A 22,588-nucleotide genomic window follows, 5' to 3' on the forward strand; every position below is an offset into this window, starting at 1 on the left:
CTGAAAATATATAATTAAAATTAGTTTCATGTTACAGATTATGCTGTGTAAAAAGAAGCTTTAAACACAGATACTCTTGGGCTGCTTAACATTATTTATTAGATCTGGGTGAATAATAAAAATACACAAATATTTGTCCCAACTTTTGTACATGTTCCCTTTGGCCATGTTTGCTTTTCTTTGAATTCAAACTAGCTAATAACACAATTGTTTGCAGTGTAGGAATTGGAGGAAATTGCTAGGGCGACTTAAATGGTGTTTTTACTAAGAGATTTAAAGCAGTGAGTAGTTACATACACTTCACCCTCCAGAATAAATATGCTGTGTGCTCCAGGGTTGGCTCCCCCTCTTTTATGGTCTCATCTTACACCTACATCATTGTTTTAGAATACCTGGTACTCCATGTCCCCTGTCATGTTTTTTTAAGTCATTGTATGGCATCAGGATCCTCAGGTTCACTAGACTGGGGAAGTAGTGTGGTCTAGATCAGAGATTCTCAAACTTTTCTAAAGGGTCGATCACATTTTAACAGAGATATTCTCCTTTGTGATTGTCTGGATCACATGCCTCCTTTTTGTGATCATACAGCCTCCTCACAGCAACTACAATGTTTGCTCATATGGAAAAGTGAAAGTGTACATTGTTAACTGTCGTTCAGGTGATAAGTGTTTTTTCCTTCTTAAAAAAAGTAATCCCAACATTCTACCTTGGTTCTTTATTCCATCTCTCCCCCAATCCTTCTGTTCTTCTCTCTCTGCTCTGGATATGCTTCTCTGCTACCTCATCCCTTTCTTTGCTTCTCTTCATGCACATTTAATTCTACTGTTCCCCTGGACTTAACTGCCTGATTGCCTTTGTTTCTTCTCCCCTAGACTCCTGATCAGTTGCAGCCTCTGCAGGTGGCTCCAGGTTCCTTCTCCTTTTACGTAACAGCAGCTACTAGGTGAGTCAACAAGGTAAACTCCTCTTCCTTGTTTCTGGTTGCCTTTAGTTTGGTTAGAAAGAAGAGGATCAATAGACTATGAAGAGGTGAAAAAATGGGAGGGTGACATTATGGGTAATTTCCTTTTTTCTTCTTTTTTTACATTTTGTCTTTTAAATAGGTTTATGCCAATTATCATTTATCTGCACCTGGAACGGAAAGGGTGGATCTTTAATGTCTCAGGAAAAAGCTTCTGTATGACTCATATGGGCTGTTCAGCTTGGGTGGTATGAAAAAGCTTTGAATTACTTACAGCGGAATCTCTTGTGGAGCACTGATTGTGATGATTGCACATTACAGGTCAAAAACTCATTTAAAGCTCATGAGCTAGAGCACTTTGGACTCCATGTTAGCAGGGAATGGTGTGCAGGTGTTGTAATATCAAAATATGTATTGACATTATCACCTGATGGTCATATAAACTGGTATATGATGAAAGAAAGATATATGTTTGAATGAACCAAGTTTGGTAAGTTGTCCAGGAATCTTTTCTTTAGCTCTCCAGAGGAGGAAATGGTGCGAGAAAGATCAGGTTTGAGTAGATATAGGGTTGCCAGTTTTGGTTGGACATATTCCTGGAGATATCATATAACAATCTTTAAATTAAAGATTAATCTTTAATTCCTGGAGACTCTAGGACAATCCCAAAGGGGTGGTGATCCTAAGTAGATAACTAAGGCTGAGAAGAAAGATACACTTTGATGAAATGCCTGATTGACTTTAAACAGGGACTGTAAAAATGACTACAGAGGGAAACATGTTTATTGTTTTTCAATGACTCAGACTCAAGTTTTCCTAGTTTACAGGTTATAACATCATTGTTTTAAGGGCCAGCCCTACAAACTCAAGCCTGAAAGCCCAACAGTATTTGTCAAGCTGTCTTGAGTGGCTCAGGAACGTCAGTACCAACCTCAGGGAAGACTGTTAAGAAGAAGCAAGGCGCACACATCCAGAAGAAGCAAGGCGCACACATCCCAACATTCGTTGAGAGTTCTATCCTTAGATTCCACCATCCAAGTATCAGCTCTGAACTCCTCACGCACTACAACAGCCTCAACACGGAGGCACAGACAGTCCCCGTAGGTACTCCAATCTATCTTTCCACCTAGGCAAGCTTAACTTTGTGACACATGGTCACTTACACCAAAAAAAATCACCGTAATATTCAGGTTACTCCCAGTCTCAAAGGACTGTTCACTTACCCCAGCTCAGTTGCACCTCAGATCTCACACCAAAGACAACGCTTGTCACCAATTCTGTAATAAATTAACTAGGAAAAAGAAATGAGCTATTTCCAAGGTTAAAGCAGCTAAACATACAGACACAAATGAGTTACAGTCTTAGGTTCCGAAAGGTAATAGAGGCTGCTGTAATATGCAAGCTCTATATGTCCTCTAGGGCTAACTCAGGCTAAACAGCTGGTGATCCCTTGCTTATGCTTAGAAATCTTGACCTCCCAAAGTCCAAGCAGCATAGAGATATAGTTTCTTCCTGTCAGGGATTGTTATTTCCTTCCCCCAGAGTTGAAGCTGATGGGATGAGCCCCAATGCACATCTCCTTTTCATGGGTCTGGGGGGTGGGAGCAATTAAAGTCTTTTGTCCTTTGATGTTCCACAATGGTTTGTCTGGTGTCTATGGGCTTTCTTTTGTTGGGAAGGAGATACCACCTCCTGTGGTAAACTAATATTTCACATTTAATAATGGTTCTCTCCTGACTGTGGGGTTTAAAGTTTCAGAGCAAACACTTAAATATTACCTTATAATGTAGATATTATGTGAGATTAATGCATGTAACAATTTACACGCATTTCATAAAGTTTAAATACTGAACACATTTTAAAAAATCCTATACCTATTTTACCAATAGTAACAGATAGGTGAGCCAGACAATTTTCCAGCTATGCCTTTGTCAGTGTTCAGTTGAGCCCTCGGGGCCTTGGCATGAGCTGGCACCTGGTCCGCCACCAGCACCACAGTATTATCTCTAACTTGCCCATATGACCAGTAATAAATATTCAAAATACAGTTAATTCTGCTGTTGATGCATACATCAGAATAGAATCTTGCTCATTCTCTTATGGCTTCGTAGTGCCAACAGTAGTAAATAATATTCTTTATTTTTGTCACTGAAGCAAAGAGCTCTTATTCCAAAAACACACAGGCAGCAGATCTATTGGATAAGATGCCATTTTATATGGACGCTTTTCTGCCCATAACCAAATATGAACTGCAGAATTCCTTTTCTTTGGTTTTAGTCAGATTTGTAACTGCAAGTGCTTAAGTGGGCGATTATCCAGCCAACATGCAGTCCATTTTTAGTTATATACATTTTGACAATACAAGTGGTTATGTGCTTTTACTAGATGCTTCACAAACCCACTGCAATACAATATTGGCTGCTGGCAGCCACAAATGCCAGTGAACTCTCTAAGCTTTCACTCTCTGCTGTGCAAGTAATTTTTTTCCTGACACTCACTGTGTGAACAGGTGTCAAATAAAGAGGCATATGGCATGAACGCTGCAGTGCCATCTCAGAAGAAGGGCTTCCTGCAGCTGAATTGCCCATGTAGTATTATACAGCCTGCCTATTTCAATGTACTGTAAGATAGTGAGCAGAGAGATGGGACATTTTTTGGCAGAAACAATCTTGAGAAAAAGAAAAGGAAACCATCATTCTTCATTGCTTCTGAAATAGATATTTATGTTTCACATGGGAAATACCTCTGAAAAATGAGTGTCTGTTTTGAAAGCAACTGAATAACATGGAGACATAACATTCTCTGACAAGTTACAATACATCTCCAGCAGTCACTTTCTGTCCGATTGATGGAGGGTAGAGGGTTGGTTGGGGGAAGGAGAGTCAGGGAAGGTCATTTTAGTATTGAAGGTTGACTCCTAAGGTATGTCTGTATGGCAAAAAACCCACAACCTTGCAGCAGAGATTCTCAGACTCTGGGTCTATAGCCTGGGGTTTGCGCTGTGGTGCTACAAAATAGTCCTGTAGCTGTTTGGGCTTGGCCTGGTGCTCAGGCTCTGAAGCTCAGGGAAAAGGGTGGGTTTTAGTGCCCGAGCCAGAATGTCTACATGGCTTAGACAGCTATTTTTAGCACCTCAGCATGAGCCCCAGAACCCAGAGTTTGTAGATGCAAGCCCTGAGACTTGCTGCCGTGTTTTGTTTTGTTTCTGTGTAGACATACACTTAGGAATGAGAATCTAAAGATCTTTAACTCTGTGTCCTGTACTAATCTGCATTGTTACAAGATGGAATGCTGCAGTGCATCAAAGAGATTATTTTCCATTGTGAGTCCAGAGAAAAGTCACAACAGAAGTACAGAATACAGAACCAATAAGGAAAAATATAACAAACTTCCTGATCACCCAGTAAGAGACAGAGTAATGTGTGACAGATATTGCAACCACATGCAGTATTAAGTTTATGAATCACTATGGGCCAGGGACTGTATGCAACTCTGGGGGTGGAGGGTTGCCACAGCTCCAACAATTAAAAACAGTGTGTTGAGTGGTGATTAGGAGGTAAAGACCTCCAGAGAGTACCATACCTGGTTCAGATGGGATTTTCCAGCGACCTGCAGACAAAGAAAAGGCTTTTGGCAGTAAAAAGGCTGTGTATAGATGACACACTGGGCCTTCTTTTGATTCAGTGAACTTACAGGACTCTCTATCCAAGGAGGAGCTCCAGCCCTTACAGAAGGGTTGGAAGGGCTTCAGCTTACTAGGACTCCATTAGACTGATGGGTAGCCTCTGGGAAGCTTTTAGCATGCAAATAGGAACATTTTTTGTTTTATATTTTCTCTGTAAAGCTTTTACCCTAAAAATAACTGTATTTTGCTTTGTGAAGGCTGGCTGGCAACTGATATACACTGTTGTAGCCCCTGGAGAAAGGCTAACCACAGGTGCCATACCCTTGTCAGACCTGCTGGGGAAATCACAGTGAGGTATAGAGGGACTGCAAGTCGAAACCTCGGGTCTGGAGGGAGAGACACCCAAGTCTCAGCCTGAGAGAGATGATGGCTGGGAACCTGAAACCTTAAGTCAGTGCCCTTGAGGGCAGCCGTCAAAGATGCAGTTAACCCTAAAACTGTGACATAATTTGTTTTTTAAACACAAAGTAGGATTAGATTCTTGTTTTATAGTAGACTCCAAATCTCATTTAAAACAATTTAAACCATAACACTGCCAACAGATCCTAAGCTTCCCCCTCCCACTGCAGTCTGTTTGAATCCAAGACAAGACGAACTTGGTGGTTCAGACCTAGTTCTATTGTGGGTCAAGCCAGAGCACCTCCCAAATTTTGGGGAAATTAAGATTCTGATTCAAACTTCACAGCTTGGGACCATCTCCAATTGAAAAACATTTTAAGGAATAGTGTCTCATACAACAGTAACACCAAACAGTGTTATAGCAGTAGTGCTGGGTTTAGGCTACTGCAGATCCCAGGACTATGGAAGAACTACAGATAATGGATCCCGAGTAAGTACAGGAGGCAATCTTTCTTATCTCATGAAGGGCTCTAGCAGTGTATTACGGCACTAGGTCCAATGAATGCTCCTCAAAAATGTCAGTGCTTTGACACACTATTTGATAGAGATAAGTAAATCATATATAAATTATCTGTCTTTGCGACGGGTGCTCTACTCACCACTAGGATGGTCACTCCTGGTTACTCTGGGGAATAGCTCGCCAGGTCAACTTCCTTTCCCCACAGTTGCACACCGTCTCTCTGCCTTTCTCTCTGGGTCTGCAACACCTCTCTTGCTCCTTGAGCTGCAGCCTCATCTTAATAATTTGGCCCTCCAGGCAAGTCACAACCCATGTTTTCCCCTTCCAAGGTACCAAAGTCTTCCTTCAGTAATCCTGGGCAGTCTTGCCGTTTACTGCTGCATAGCATCACTTCCTCGGTGGCTGACAGAGGAACCCAGGCCCACCCTCTATTCTGGGTTCTGGCTCAGGGACCCTTTAGTCAGCAGTCAAAGGTCAGTTCCCTTTTAGACCTTACTGCCTTTCCCTGAGCCCTTTCCTCACCAAGTGGTACTCTCCCCTCTCTGGGTTTGCCAGCCTCACAACTCCTTCCGCCCAGGGAGTAACTTTAGGCTACGGCCCCAAAATACTGCTCCCTTCTCCCAGTGAGTGACTGCAGATTTTCTCAGCGGCCCCTTCTGCTTCCAATGTCCTGGCTTTATAAACCCAACCTAGCTTGTTCCTGTTCAGTGGGGCTCCCTCCCTCAGTCAAGGGATTACTTAGCCACCTGATTCCCGTGGCCTGTCAGGTTAATTAGCCCCCTTCTCAATCTACATTAACCCCTTCAGGGAAAGTATGGGGTGAACACCCCATCACACTATCTCTCTATATAATGTGTCTATATTGGAAGGCATTTTTAAGATGCTAAATCCAGTTCACATGCTAGAGCTCTGTTCTTTAAAAAGCTGCTAAATGTTAACAGGAAAGAGTATTGCATATCACTGCTATGTTCGTTATATCCTTCCAAAAGTATCACTCATTCACCCTTTGTTTACAGGGTTAGCACTCACTCTGCAGTGTATTTGGTGGTTAGGTTTATTGTGTCATTATCCTGGCGGCATCCAGCTGGACAGATTTATGGCCTGGGGCCTAATTCTGCTCTCAGTTACAGCATAGATAAATCTGAAGTAATGTACTACCAATTCCACTCTCTCCAGCTGAGAAGTTAGTCAACAGCACTGGATAAAATATCACCAGATATACTGAAAACCAACATCCTGTGAATACAAAATTCTCATTTGCGAAATTTCAGTCAATGTTTTAAAAAATACACCATCGCAATTGGAAATCATGATGGCGGCAGAGAAATGGAAATGAACTACCTTCTGCTACCTCCTATTATTTCCTCATTTATTTACATAAGTGAAATGCTCCCTGAGCTCACAAAGCTGGTGCACTAAATATAAAAGCAAATTTGTGCATTAGGTTATTTCCCCTGAACTCAAGTAGATGTAGGGGGAAAAAAAAAACCCACACACTGCACATTATGAGAAACTATTTCTTTAGCAGTACTGATGCACTTTATACAAAAAAAGCCGTGACACCAACTCAGTCTAATGCAAGTTCTTATAGTTGATCTTGAGGATGAATATCTGAAATAAGTTAGTGGTTTGGTCTCTCATTGTACATAGATTCACACTCATTTCACTTTACTCACCTTTGACTTTCATGGAGCTACTCACATGTGCAAAGTTGCGCACAGAGCAGGCTATAGAGTGACAGCACTTTCAACCAATGAAACACAAGATCGAAGTATCATAAAAACACATACTGACTGAATGTAGTGAGACAAGAACACTTATCTAGCTACAATTCAAATCTAGGTCATAGGATGAATATCATCATACAACACTAACTAGTGTCCTAATTTTATTCTGTTAAAAACTTATGCTACAGCTTCTCCTAGTCTCTGTGTTATTACTGGTGATTGCCTAACTGCGACCAGAAAGGTGTCTGCTTGAAACAGAATTTAATTACAACATATGGCTTTTTTGGCAGATCCATCAATTATTGTGAAAGTTGGCCTCTGGAATACTATAACCTGACCCGCAACTCCACTAAAATGCACAAAGCAACAGCTACTTGCATGCTTTAAAAAAATAAATAAAAATGTGCATTGTAAGAAATTGCATGTTTGTTGTAGCTAGATGGTGTTTTAGGATGATTTCATTTTCTTTTGGGATTGTCTGTATTTGCAAGTTATTTGAGAGATTTACTCATCTGTCGGAACAAAATTTTAAGGTAATCACAAGCCAGTATGCTGTACTCTCAATTGACAGTTAACTAACAGCTTGAGACATGCACAAGGATTAAGGGCACCAAATATCACAAACTGCAAATGTGCTTCAGTGTCAGCATATGTTACACACGCACATGTGGTCTGTTTTCACCACAATAATAGACTCAGACCTAAAATACAATAAGATCCAATTCATGGGTAATCAAAAATAGAGATTATATTTTCAGATCAGGCAAATTTAGAACAACGTTCTATGCACTGAAAACATTGAGATCAAGAACAATTCAACTGAGACTAATAGTAATTAAACCAAATCTAGAGACTGTCCCATTATAATCTTGGAGACTTTCAGAAGGAGAGAAAGAATAATGTAGCTAGCACAAATCCAAATTCAACAATTCAGTGCAACACATGATTACATGTACTCCCATTAGTGAGCCATAAGAAAAACAGTCTTACAGGCCATATTGTGTTCCCTTGACAGTTTTTGTCTTTATGCTTGAAATGATACAAAGTAAAGAATCATCTCTATTGAACTAACTGGACTGGCTCCTCAGCTGTAAGTTGGCATAGCTCTATTAACTGCTACTACAACTGAATAATAGGGGCTTCCTCTCAGAAACACATTAGAAATAAACAGTACTACAAAAAAAGCAACGACTACAACACTAAATCAGGTTTCAGAGTAGCAACCATGTTAGTCTGTATTCACAAAAAGAAAAGGAGTACTTGTGGCACCTTAGAGACTAACAAATTTATGCTTATACGCGAATAAATTTGTTAGTCTCTAAGGTGCCACAAGTGCTCCTTTTCTTTTTGCGAACACTAAATCAGTGTATTACCCTGGTAGCAAAAAGCTTAATACAAATGACACATACAGTTAATATTGATTAATTAATCAATCACATAATAACAGATTTAGGACTCTCTTTCCCGATTGTGCATAGTGGGGAAGGAGGATTTATACACATAACTAACTCCCATTAAAACTCATTGGGACATAGACGTGCTTTAGTGTACAGTAGAAATAAGAGCTATAGGCAAGACTCAAACAGCTGGTATGTGACCATATGCTATAATCCATGGCACATCTCTGAAGCTATTTTATTGTGTAGAATCTCAGGTTTCATTTTGTAAAAAAGTCTCTAGTTGTTATTGTTGTGAAGAAAATCTCAAAAGTATGAACACTGTGTAACTGATGCAGGGATATCTCTATGATAGAGAATCTGGAACAATAGCTAATTCATTTAAGTAAGGTGTTAACGCAGATGCTCAGGGATGATTAGTTAAATGTCAGCATTGTTTACTATTTCATTCCTCATATAAGAAAGGAGCAGGAGGATCACAGATCTGCACAATTTACTATGATTGGTACCTCAGTTTGGTACCATAAGTGGGTGGCATTTGGAAGACACTACCACTTACTTTTTGCACAAGGAACCAAGCCAAAGGAGCCTATCAGAACCCCGGGGCACACTGAAGCGCCACAAAGGGGGCCCAAGGAGATCAATGAGCACATATGATCTTATTTCGAAAATCTGCACAATCTATGGGAGCAGCAGCTCATTTTAGCCACCTGGAGGTGGAGCTTATTTTGTGGGTGGAATTGTGAAGAATGCCACTATCTTTTTTCCTCCAGTCTGATCCCTATTTGTACGTTCCAGTTAGCAGTGTCAGTGGCAAAACATCCATCTCAGGTTTAAAGGGACAATACATCTTGTGACGTTGCACTCCATAGGTTTATGGAAATATGCTTATGAGTGTGAATATAATGTAACTGGAATATGCTCTATGGAAAAGGTCTCTTGTAAGGTATACAAAGCTTATAATCTACTGAGCGTGTTCAACCTATTTGTATGAAGGTATCATTCTTGTATCTGAAGCTAGAAATATGAAGTATTACTCTGAAGTCCTATTGTAATTATGCAAAGTGTAGGCCATTAATGGTGGCTTGGAATCTTGATGGCTTCTATTGACTAGGACAGTTGGTTGTGAATGGCTCAGTTTACTTGCAAACCTTCCTAGAAGAATGAAGGCTCGTGTCTCACAGGATATGTGACCACATCATATGATACTGGAATCCATCTTAAACCTGGTGTTTTTCCATTTAGAAGGAAGGGTGGGGACCCAGAGAGAGACAAAAGATTCCCTCCTTGTGCCAAAGATATAAAAGGGGGTGGAACAGAACAAAAGAGGCTGCCAGTCACAAGACATCCCCTAGTTATCACCTGAGTTGGAATTAACAAGGACTGTAGCAGGGGAGAGGATTGGGCCCAGACTAGGAAAGAGTCTCATCTGTGAAAGTAACTTATTGGAACATCTCTGAGGATGAGATTTACCTGTATTCAGGTTCTTAATGTATTAGGCTTAGACTTGTGTGTTTTGTTTTATTTTATTTTGCTTGGTGACTTGCTTTGTTCTGTCTGTTATTACTTGAAACCACTTAAATCCTACTTTTTATACTTAATAAAGTTACTTTTGTTTATTAGTAAACCCAGACTAAGTGATTAATACCTGGGGGAGCAAACAGCTGTATATATCTCTCTATCAGTGTTATAGAGGGTGGACAGTTTATGAGTTTACCCTGTATAAGCTTTATACAGAGTAAAACGGATTTATGTGGGGTTTGGATCCCATTGGGAGCTCAGTGTCTGGGTGCTGGAGATAGCAAACCTGCTGTGCAGCTTTTGGTTAAATCTGCAGCTTTGGGGGCATGGGTCTGTGTTGCAGCAGGCTAGCATGTCTTGTTGAACAAGACAGGGTTCTGGAGTGTCAAGCTGCCAGGGAAAACAGGCTTAAAGGTAATTCCAGCATGTCAGGTGACAATCCCAAGGGGTCTCTGTGACCGAACCCATCACACATCTGTCACACTGTCTGGAGTGGTTTATGACCATGAGTGCCAACCTCAGGGCAGACTGTTCAAGAAGTGGGGCCAAGACCCCAAGCTGGTTGTATGTTCTATAATTAGATTTTACCACCCAGTAACAAATATGAACTTCTGAAGCACTGTAAGTCTTACCATGGAGTCACAGACGGTCCCCTTGGGCGTTCCAGTCTACCTTGCCATTGAGGCAAGCTGGATTTACTGATATTGGTTGCCATACATCAAAGATCACAAAAGATTCAGGTTGCTTTCATTTCCAAGAGAGCAGTCACTTATCCTAGGTCAATTTGTACCTCAGATCTCACACCAAACACAACGCTTGTAGCCAATCCTTTAGTAATATAAGGATTTGTTAACTAGGAAAAAGAAATGAGAGAGTTATTCACAGGTTAAAGCAGGCAAACATATATACACAAATGAGTTACAGTTTATGGTTCCAAAAGGTGACAGAGTTGCAGTAATGTCTGTCAGCACAGAATGTTTTTTAGGGCTAACCCAGGTTGACTCGGGGATCTCTTGTTCAGTTTCATAGCTCCAGCCCTGGAGCTGGATTTTATTTTTGGTCAGCTATCTTTGTTTCCTTCTTCCAGAATTCGAGCTAAGGGGACCAGCCTTGTTACATGTAGTGTCTTCCTGGGTGTGCAGGGACAGTTGTAATGTGATGTCCCACATTGGTCCATTGAGTTTTCATAGTCCTTCCGGATGGGCAAGAAGTAATACCTTTCACAGGGATTTTGCACTAGGTAAAGTTTTTTCTTGTTTGGTTAGTTACACAGTTCAGAACAAATATTTTCCAGCTATATAGCAAACAATTATTACCTTGTAGCATGGAATACAGATATTATAAGTAGGATTAATACATGTAGCAATTTACAAACATTTCGTAAAGTCTAAACATGTCGTAACTCCAACACCCATCTTAACTATACTAACAAACCGGTGAAACAAAGTGCTTTCCTGCAATGAATTTGTCAGTGCTTATCTGAGGCCTAAAGCCTTGGCAAGAGCTGGCACTGGGTTTCCCGTGTCACAACATCTACTGGGGGAAATGTCCTGCATGTTGCAAAACTAATCACTACCTTTTTCATGTAGATGCCTCATGTTGTAACCCTTATTCTTCCTTGCCCTATCCCCTTGCTATTCATCTACCCCACTTGTGTCACACCTCATAGATAAATTGTAAACTCTTTGTGATAGGGCCATGTCTATCTTTGACTTCTGTGAAGAGTTAGCATATCTTTGGGTGCCAGAAATTATTTAGATACCAATTTTATCTGTTTTCTGATATCTGCAGTGACATTATGTCAGCTGCTTCTCAGAGTAATCTAAGTCTGCACAGTTGCTGTTGAGAACAGTTTCCTATTACATAGCCTGAGATTTTCTTTTTTCTTTTCAAAAAAACTTCAGGACATTGCTCTTGTCCTGCCATCTTCTTGGACTGTGAATAATTCCTGTCCTTCATTTATATTGTTGACCTGAAGTTATCTCTAGACTGAACACATACTCCCTGTGCCTTCTTTTTCCAGGCAACATAAATCTAGTGTCTTCATTCTCTTTTCATGTTTCTCAGCCTCCAATCCTGGTTCCATTTTGGTTCTCCATTGTATTTTTTAAAAAATATATCGTTCCTAAGCTTCAGGGACTGGAGCCACACAGAATATTCCAGGTGAAGCTCTATCAGTGATATATAGAGTGACAGTATTACTCTCCTAATTTTACTTGCACTATGTAATTCTAGAATAACAGTAATTATTTTTCACAAAGGCCCTAGACTACATACTTATGATACAATCGAAGATTTTCACCCTAAAGCCAATGAAAATGAAGACTGGAGGAAAATGCTATGTACCAGAATTAATCTGTGTGAACTCCGGAGGTGAACTTAAGTATACAGTTGTTTGGGAGTTTTACCTTATTTGGTGTTTTATTTCCACTTAATGAAGTTTTTTCGTGCTGAAATCTTTTATGTATCTCTAAAAAGCCACTTTGTAAAATCTTATTTTGTCATCTCTTAATTTTTAAGGTTACAATGGCCCTTAAAGTTGCAACACCTTACTTTATTCATATATATGTATGTACACACACACACACACACACACACACACACACAAAATGAAGTTCCATCTGGTCTCTCAGTTGCAAAAAAAATATTCTCCAAGGCCTAGAAAATGCCCCTGAAATTTTATTCTAAATTAAGTAACAACTGTTCCATAGAGTCCAGTGGGATTGGTACATGCTTCTGTAAACAGGGCTAGACCTGGCAATCTTTGCTGTTCTAAAAATGGGAAATGCATACCTCTCTCACAGTTGTTACTCACACTGGTAGCCAAAATTAGCTACCCCTAATATTTTACGATATATTAATTGACCATTCTCTCAATATGGTGCAGTCACGCAAATCTTTTACTGAATGAGACAACACAAAGATTTCTAAACCCATGTCACATCCTCGTGAGTACTCTTGCACTTTGATTTATTTGGTATTGGTCCTGCTTTGAGCAGGGGATTGGACTAGATGACCCGTAGAGGTCTCTTCCAACTCTAATATTCTATGATTCTATGCATGCTCCTGAAAGTTGATTCTCCTCTACGTCCTCTTTTTGTCTTCTCACTTGAGATTTTGTAAGAGTCTAAATTGGCGTAGCTTGCAATGTGCTATTTACTCCACTTTATGCATCACCTCCAAATTTGACAATAGTATTCTAAGGATCTAATTGTAGAAAACCAGATGAAAGATTTCAGACTCTTTTTTTCAGTAGACTGTTCCAGTTGATTATTTCTGAGCCTCCAAAAATAATTAGAGAGAAAATCTTTGATGAAAGTCTCCTATGGAAAGGACCACACAATGCAGAGATTTTAAGATACTTCCATAACAATTTTATATTTTATTTTATGATAAACTATAAAACAGAGAAAGTTTTAGCAATAAATTATTCCCAGTCCACTGAATTAATTATAGGAAGCCAATCTTGTTGCCCACAAAAATAATTACTAATAGTATTCTTTTGCCTGTGTTCTTTCATTCATAATTCTTTGTCAAATTAAAAATAAACACATTTTGAGAAGGCCATAGGGACTTGTCCTGAGAATACCTACACATGCATTATCTGTAGGCATGTCTCCCCTTTCCAAAGTAATATCTTTCTTGCTTTACTTGTAAGGCACTATACACGTCGCTTGTTCCAAGGCCTTGATGTGTCTGGCTTGATCCCAGAATTGCCTTTCCCCTTCATTGTGAGCTCTGTTGCTCCCCCTGACCCACCACCTTCTTTTCCCTTACTTTCGTGTTTTACAGGAGGTCAGACTAGATGATCACGATCATCTCTTCTGGCTTAGGAATCCATGAATCTATTAATACTTTCCACAACTGCCACACTGAACATGTAACCTGATCCTGTAATGGGATGAGTTCCTCCATGATATAAACACATTCTACCAACAAGAAAACAATACTTACCTCACCGTTGAACTAATGTAGTCCAGTTATTTGAAACTCTCCTGGAATTCAATAAGTAAGCTTTAAAAAGTGTAAAAATTAAGATGCATAAGGAAAAGACAGCACTAACCAACAAACATCTTGGAATACTGGCTAACTGTTGTAGAGGAATCTAACATTTTAGTAAAGCTCGGTTAAATTTTAGTACTTAGCACTGATTTTCTTGATTTAATTTCCTGGCTTTCTCTTAATTGCACGGCTGCTTTATGTATGGTAATATGCAACGTGGAGAACTGTAGGCACAGGCATTGATGTTCCAATCTGCTGGGGGGGTGCTCGACCTCTGGCCCTGCCCCCAGCCCTGCCCCCACTTCACTCCTTCCCCCCAAGACCCCGCTTCTGCCTCTTTCCACCCTTGCCCTGCCCCATTCCACCCCTCCCCCTGAGTGTGCCGCACCCTCGCTCCTCCCCCATTCTCCCCCCCCAAGCATCCTGCACACAGCAAAAGTGCTGATCATGGAGCACGGGAGGCACGGGGAGGGAGCGGGAGGCGCTGATTGGTGGGGCCTGCCAGTGGGCGGGAGGCGCTGGGGGAGAACTGCTAGGGGGGTTGCTGGTGGGTGCTCAGCACCCACCATTGTTTTCCCCATGGGTGCTCCAGCCCCAGAGTACGCACGGAGTCGGTGCCTATGACTGTACAGACTTTTAAAGAAACCTCACATTTTATTGCTGAACTTCCACCAGTTTTGCTGTGGTTTAAACCCAGTGGGATTAGTGCTTACAAAAAAAAAAAAAAACCTACCCAGAAATTTTATTTGGATCAGTTTTATCCAGAAGGAGTCACTATAGTGAACTCCTTTGAGTTTGTAATGTAATGACATGATACATTTGTTAATTACCTTTTCTTCACATTATAACAGATCTAATTCATAGCTATTGAGTACTGCAGGCAAACAGTAGATGCCTTACTGAATTAATTCTGACTCTATATGATTTGAAGTATATCTCTGCAGTGCTGTTTTAAAAAGAAAATAGCCATCAGTCTCACTAAGAGGAAATCATAGGCTGGGAAACTTGATGGGGCTGGCGATGAAAGGGGTATGGTCACAGCAGCAAGGGTGACAAAACACTTGCTAAGGGCCAATAGGTAGCTCCTCCCCCCATAGTCTCTGGCACGTATTGGCCAGCTAGGGGAGAGGAGAGCCGATGGGGAATGCTGACAGATCTCCTAGGATTTAACTCAATGCAAGGGCTATGTGGAGCCTCTTGCAGCTTCATTCTAGCGTCCCACTCTGTCCAGCTGAACTAGGAATGGAAACCCAGTCTGACAGATGCAGTGGGTCACCTGTTTAGGGGGTCAGGAAGGAATTTTTTTTCCTTCCATGGACCAATTAGCAGAGAACCAGGGAGTTTTGGGGGTTTTTTGCCTTCCTTGCAGCACCTTCAAGCCACGGTAGGTTAAACAGGAACACGCTTACTACCTAACAGAGATGCCGGGGATGGATTTTTCATCCATTTTCCAGTACAGTTGAGAGAATAAAATGAACTGTTCCCACGGGTAAAAGATCTGGGATTTTGGTGAGGGACTTTGGGCTCATGTGATACGGTGAGACCTTGTGGCCTTCACAGGGTGAGGTCAGACCATGCGGCCCTTGGAAGCAGAAGTCCCCACCCTGCTGCACCCTCTGTCCCCCTCATGGTGGGGAGGGTGCTAGGACTCAGAGACAGCAGAGTCTGGGGGGCAGACTGAGGAGAGCCTACCCTGCATTATGGGTTATATGGTAAGGATCTCTGCAACCCTTGTGCTAGTTACAGGTATTATGGTAACCCCCACACTGGAACCAATTAAATGCCTGATATAGGAGAGTATCAGTAATAGGCAGGTAGTGCCTCTCTTGTGTGTTAAAGTTTAATAAAAGTTGCAGCTTGTCACTTAATTCCATGCATGTATCTGTCCTCATTTGGCACTGTGTCCACAACAAGGTACTCCATGATGCGGAAGTATATTTGAATTTCTTATACAATATTCAGTACATTGGATTATATGTTTAAAAATTGACTATAAATGTCATTTTTGTTTATAAAGCGACACACGTAGCATCATTTGTGGCACAAAAAACATTTTTCACTCACAAGAGTGAGAAACTGCACATACACAAATAGTAATTTGCTTAAATATATTACCCCAAAATGTGTCAAGTTCAATGTACTGGCTCATTTATTTTGAATAGTTAAATAAGTAGTAAGATTTTTTCTCTGTTTAAAAAAAAATCAGAACACCTGAAAGATATCAAATTTATTTGAGCATAAGCTTTCGTGAGCTACAGCTCAATGAATGCATCCGATGAAGTGAGCTGTAGCTCATGAAAGCTTATGCTCAAATAAATTTGTTAGTTTCTGAGGTGCCACAAGTCCTCCTTTTCTTTTTGCGGCTACAGACTAATGCAGCTGCTACTCTGCAACCTGAAAGATATCAGTTATCTAGTAGTTGTGCCAGATTGTCATATCTGACCAGTAAAGAAAACATTTCTTGCTTTTTAATGTACTCTCCCATTAAGTGATTTGTTAGAATCAAGGTATACACATCTCACAGTTATTTTCTATTTTGAGTTGAACCCTTAGTGTTTTTGCAGAGAAAAAAAAAAAAGAAAAAAAGCTGTTAATATACATGATGAGGATGATTTCCAAGTAAGCCTTTGGCAACATAGCTGAATGAAGTGGGACCAGGGTAAAAATAAACTGGCTTCATGTCTCAAATCTCTATGGAGCTTAACAATGACTTCGGCAGAGAAACTAGGTTAAGGGAAGGACAGCCCATTTCCACAATTGATAGACAGGCTTGAGAGCTAAAAACACAAACAAAAAATCCAATCATTCTAAGAATCAGTGCAGACCTAGGAAAATAAAATTATGAATCCATAAGAACCTAATGCCTAAAACTCTTACTTGTATGAGGTGCCCTCTGCAGGACTTGTGTGAGTTAAACCTAAAGGAGGTTACCTCTTAAACAAATTAACCCATCTTAAAGCTGAATTGACATTATAAGCATCCACGGACTTAATGTTAAAAACCAGTCATTTGATAAAAGTCAATAAAAACTCACCTGTTTTCTAACATGGCACTCCTATTTCCTTTTGTAGCCTGAATTGTTCATAGGTTCCTTTATTTAGTGTGTGTGTTAGACCATTTGTTTTTGAGGTTTTTGGGTCAGAAGAAGTTGTCTTGTTTGCTGGTACAAGATTTAATTGGGGAATGGTGCCTTTTTAATCAAAGTTATTTTTAGGTATTTAGACATCTCCAGGCATGGATGTCCTATCAATTCACAGGTATTATTATTTCCTGCCAAATATCTATTATATTGTTACTATTCCAATTGTTAGCAATGATATAGATTTTCATTATCCATATTCCTAGCTGTAGCTATAATTAGCTACTTGTTTTTGGAAGTATTCTCATGGGCTTCTTATATTTCTATATCACCGTTGCCAAGGTCACAGTTATGAATAACCTTAAACTAGATGCTGGGTCGCTACAAAAAATAATTTTCCCTCTGTTGATACTCACACCTTCTTGTCAACTGCTGGGAATGGGCCACATTCTCCTTGATTGAATTGGCTTCATTAGCACGAAAAAAAAGTAATTTCCCCTATGTTGATATTCACCCCTTCTTGTCAGCTGTTCGGAATGGGCCACATCCACCCTAACTGAATTGGCCCTTTTAGCACTGACCCCCCCGCCCCCCAACTTGGTAAGGCAACACCCATCTTTTCATGTATATTTATACCTGATGAAGTGGGTTATAGCCCACAAAAGCTTATGCCCAAATAAATGTGTTAGTCTCTAAGGTGCCACAAGGACTCCTTGTTGTTTTTGCTAATGTAGTAGTTTTGGATATGGAATACTTTTCATTGCTGCAGAACTTCCTGAAACTGTTCCCTGTCATTTAAATGTAATTCTCTGCAACGCTGCTGTATCACTAGTGTTGGTAACAGAAGTCATTACTTCTGACAACATAAGCATTTGATTTTTTTAAAATGAAATACTGCCCCCCTGTGCTTCAGTATAAAAAGGGGAAATTTAAGGAAGTTAATTTAAGCCTTTCACCCTCCAAAAAACAAATCTATGAAGATACTATTCTGATAAATATTTTTGCTAGAGGGATTGGCTTAAACAGAACAGATGGAAATAGACAGTCATTTTCCACTGCTTTGCTACAGTTGGGGGACTTAAAATGGGGATTTTACATAAATAGAGTATAATTAATGGATGAATTTTACTAGTGTTTCTAAGCTTTTAGCAGATGACTTTGTCGGTAGTTTGAAAGAGAGGGAGATAGATGGCTACCTGCCAAGTCTGCAATATACTTTTTTTGCAGTTGGAAATATCAGCAGGTTATTATTGTTTTTATTAGTGCACAGGTTTTGTTGTTTACCAACTGCCATTGTGAGTGTTGGTAGCAATCCAGTAGAGATCAAGAAGAAATGTTTGTTTATCAAAAAGTGTGCATGAAATGAGGAAAGGGAAAGAGCAAACAAGGAACAGTGTTGGTTAAATATAGCTAACAAGATAAAAATTTAGAAACCTCATTGAAGTGGAGCTCTCTACTAATATATATATATATATATATATATACACACACACACACTCACAGAGAGGAGAAATATTGTAAAATATTGTAAAATAGAAATGAACAATGCAGGTATGCTTTATATATTCCCTTGATTCCTGTCCCCGCTGCTGGACAAACCCACAGGCTAGGAACTAGCAGAAAGCCAAAATGATGCTGAGGAGCATTCTGGGAGGACAACTATTCACAATAGGAATATTAGTGAGACAAATACAGGAGCTATGTGGCTACTAAAAACTGGACAGAAATTACAGGTGAACTGGAGGAAACAGGACAAGTTCACACAGGTAAATTCTGGAAAGGAAACAGTATTAGACAAAGGAGTTAAATACAATGATGTAGAAAAAATGATCAGAATGAAAACTGTATGGCCCCAATCCTGCAAACACACAGGCTTAACAGTAGCCCCATTGAAATGAATAAAACTTATGATGGCAGTAAAGCATATGCATAAATAGTTTGCATGATCGGCATCTGACTGTCTAAATACCAGTATGAGAAGCTTAAGAGCAAAAATTTGTTAACTGAAATGCCTGGCAATAGAATAGGATCTTGACACAGTAGGCATTTCTGAAACACATCAGTATGACAGAAATCAATGCAATACTAACAATACCTGGCTACAAACCAAACAGATAAGGAGATGGAGCTGCAGGAGTAGCGCTTCACCTGAAGAGGTTCCATAGAATAAGAGAAAATTTCTGAGTGGAAAGGACCCTGCATTAAATTTTGCATGGATGCATCTTAAACCAGTAAGGTTACACTATCCGCTTCCCCATCAAGAAAAGGATAATGAGTGCATAACATTAAGGGAGATCAGGGAGGTAAATGAGTCTAATAAAACAGTAATAATGGGAGGTTTCCAACCACCATCATATAAACTGAGGAAATGACATACCAGGACAAGGTGTAGAGAAGCGATTTCTAAACACCTTAAAGAATCACTTCTTGGAACAACTAATTCAACAGCTGACTAGGGGAAAGGTGATTCACAACTTTGCCTAAATAACACACAGGTGTTGGTTCATGACATAACTATAGCTGACCCATTGAGGAATAGTGACTATACAAGTTGATCATCCTCAGGGGGAGAATTCATAGCAAAAACTAGGAACGAGACATTGCATTTTGGAAGGGACAGGGGGTTAAAAAATTTAAGAAAACTAGTTACAGAAATCCCTAAATTAAAATCCTCACATATGGAGACTACTTAAACATTTCTTACTGGCATCTTAGAGAAGATATGCCTAGGCCTAAACAAAAAAACAAATAAAAAAAAAAAGCAGGAAGACAAGAAAACAATCCCAAAGCAGTAGGGTTAAATGTCTAATACAAGAGACTATTAAGTGACACATGTATCCTTTAAAAAGTGGAAGTAATGAAATGTACAAAATGAGAGATGACCTTGTGCTGTAGAGAAAGTAAGCATGCATGATAATGCCAAAGGTTGGCCTAATCAAAGCTTGTACCATATTTTCAAAAATGATTTCTTTACTATGCATATCTGTGGATATCCAAAATTCAGTAGAAATTGAATGCATGCATCCGAAGAGAATTTTACTGTTAATTTTCACAAAAAAGCCCAAACCTGCTTTGTATCTGGCATTAGCTGCACGGTTTATGTGGAAAAGTAGTTACAGGGTCTAGCTGCAGATGAAAGTGGTGCGTGTATTTAGTAATAAGAAGAAGCTTTTTGCAGATTACCTACAGTAAACATGCAGGACAGTTTGAACTGCAGATCTTCCTGGAAATGATGAGCCGCAATTTAATCTGACCTTCTGAGAGGACAATCACTTTGCAGTTATTTGATGAGATGGGTACACAGTTAGCATTTTTTATGGTTCAGAACACTGAATTATTCAATACAGTGACACAAGAAGTTTATAAATACTGTGTGTATGTTGCTTAGAACTGACCAAATTGATTTTTTTTAAGTTTAGCGTCTGAACTGAAAACCCCAAAGATTTTTGGTTTTCGGTTGCTCCCAAAAAATCATGTTGGGTCTCACAAAGTGTTTGTTTGGATCTGATCTGAAATTTGGCGGTTCCCCCTCTCCCCTCATTTTTGGGAATATTTTGCCTTTTAAGATATAAAAGGAGGTAAATTTCAAAATGAAATGTTTCAAAAATGAAAAGCTGAAATATTTAATTTAAAAAACTCTTGAAATGAAATGTTAAAACTTTTGGAAAAAGTTTTTTTTTAAAAAAAGGCTCTCCCCCCCGCCTTTTGGCCAATACTACTTGCCAAATTTGACCCGAATTGTGAAGTTTCAGTTGACCCCACACTGCATTTGTCAGAAAATAACCTGTTATTTTCCCACCTCAGTTCTAGTATAGTTATGCTGGAAGGTGTCAATGGCTGGAGACCCCGTTACAGCTGATGAAGGCTAAATGGAAAGAACAATTAAGTGTCCCTTTACCTAGATATCCCTGAAACAATAGAAACCTACCACCCAAGAGGCTGACCTGCAGGTCAAGGTTAGAGCAGAGTTAAACTGCATGGCCCAAGGGGTTTTCCTGGGACTGACTATGAAACACAGGGGAGTCAAAGTGCGAGCCTCTTCTGCACAGTCCCTTGTGGCCCTCCCTGTGCACTGTCAGTCCTCTTGGATTCCTTCAATCAATTACCAGACTTAGGTTTGCTTAAGAACATGCACACCCTTTGTGGGGTCCGATTTATTAATTTGTCTTCAAAGGGTGACTTTGTTAATTGCCCCAGCTCACCCTGTTCTGGGTTCCTGTACAAATCCTGGTCAGCTCATTGTCCTGGTTCAGGAGACAACCATCACCTTCCTGGAGCTGGGACTGGGCTTCAAGCAGTCACTCTCTCTCCGTGTAGCAGGAGCTCCAGCCCTTCTCCCTGGGGCTAGGTTATAATTTATCTTTCTGTTGGGTCTTAGCCAGCTTCTTCCTTAGCCAGCCCCCCTTTCCCCTCAATTAATCCTCAGGCTACCCTGAAGACCCAAAAGGCAGCCTTCTCCTGTTGGTGTCTGCTCTGTGTTAACTCTGGGTTCTTCAGGGGCCTTCTTACTCCCTACATCATCTGCAGACATCTACCTTGCTACTAGGGAGGAAGCAGCATTTATGCTCATCCCCCTTCTCCCAGCTCATTCCTAATTGATTGAGCTGGGGGGAGAGAAGGGAGCCTTGCCCTGTCTTCTTTGCAAGGCTCCAAGCCCTTAAAACTACAGTGACAGAAATATTTCCCAAGCACTGTTCATTCCTGGGACTGCTAACTCTCTCTCCAATTCCCCTTGGGTCTTTATGTTGGACCTTTCAAACCCTCAAAGGGGCATGGCACATAGTGGGGTGGGCTGACTAGTGGAGACTACTGCTTTTAAGGGCCAGACTACCCCACCACAAGGGGCTAGGGATTGATTGGTTGTAGCTGTGTGTGTTTTTGTATGAGAGACCAGCAGAAAGCAGGAGAAGCAGTCATGAGCACGATCTGGGAGGAAGCCAAAAGACAGAGCTCCTTTTGGGCACAGGACTCTCTGGAAAGGCAGACTTGGGGAACTGCCTGCTGTTGTTTGGGTTCAGGGAAGAGGACAGTGTGTACATTCTTGGTAAATAAATAGGATTGAAATAATTGACCCTTATCATCAGTTTCTCCCCCTAAAAGAAACAACTTGACATGGCCTTGACCATTGGCTTTTAGATCTGCCAGGCCTGACTTGGTCACCAGGGTAGTTAAGCTGTGGAATAAGCTTCCCAGGGATGTTGTGGAATCCCCATCATTGGAGGTTGGACAAACACTAGTCAGGGATGGTCTAAGTTTACTTGGTCCTGCCTCAGCACACGGGCCTGGACTTGATGACCTCTCGAGGTCCCTTCCCGCCCAACATTTTTATGATTCTATGAAGGAGTAAAGACAGGTCT

The 22,588-nt window shown here is 40.4% G+C and overlaps 1 protein-coding gene across 2 annotated transcripts in view; it reads left to right on the forward strand.

Annotated features, from left to right (window-relative positions):
• LOC144929126 (uncharacterized) overlaps positions 1 to 22,588 on the forward strand; it is a 273,209-nt gene that overhangs the window by 108,775 nt on the left and 141,846 nt on the right. For both annotated transcript variants that reach the window (XM_078847983.1, XM_078847984.1), the window contains exon 2: positions 873 to 943. In XM_078847983.1, the coding sequence (XP_078704109.1) occupies positions 873 to 943 (71 nt within the window). The remainder of the gene's footprint in view (positions 1 to 872; positions 944 to 22,588) is intronic.

This window comes from Lepidochelys kempii, chromosome 11, assembly GCF_965140285.1.
Source record: "Lepidochelys kempii isolate rLepKem1 chromosome 11, rLepKem1.hap1, whole genome shotgun sequence".
Taxonomy (NCBI): domain Eukaryota; kingdom Metazoa; phylum Chordata; order Testudines; family Cheloniidae; genus Lepidochelys; species Lepidochelys kempii.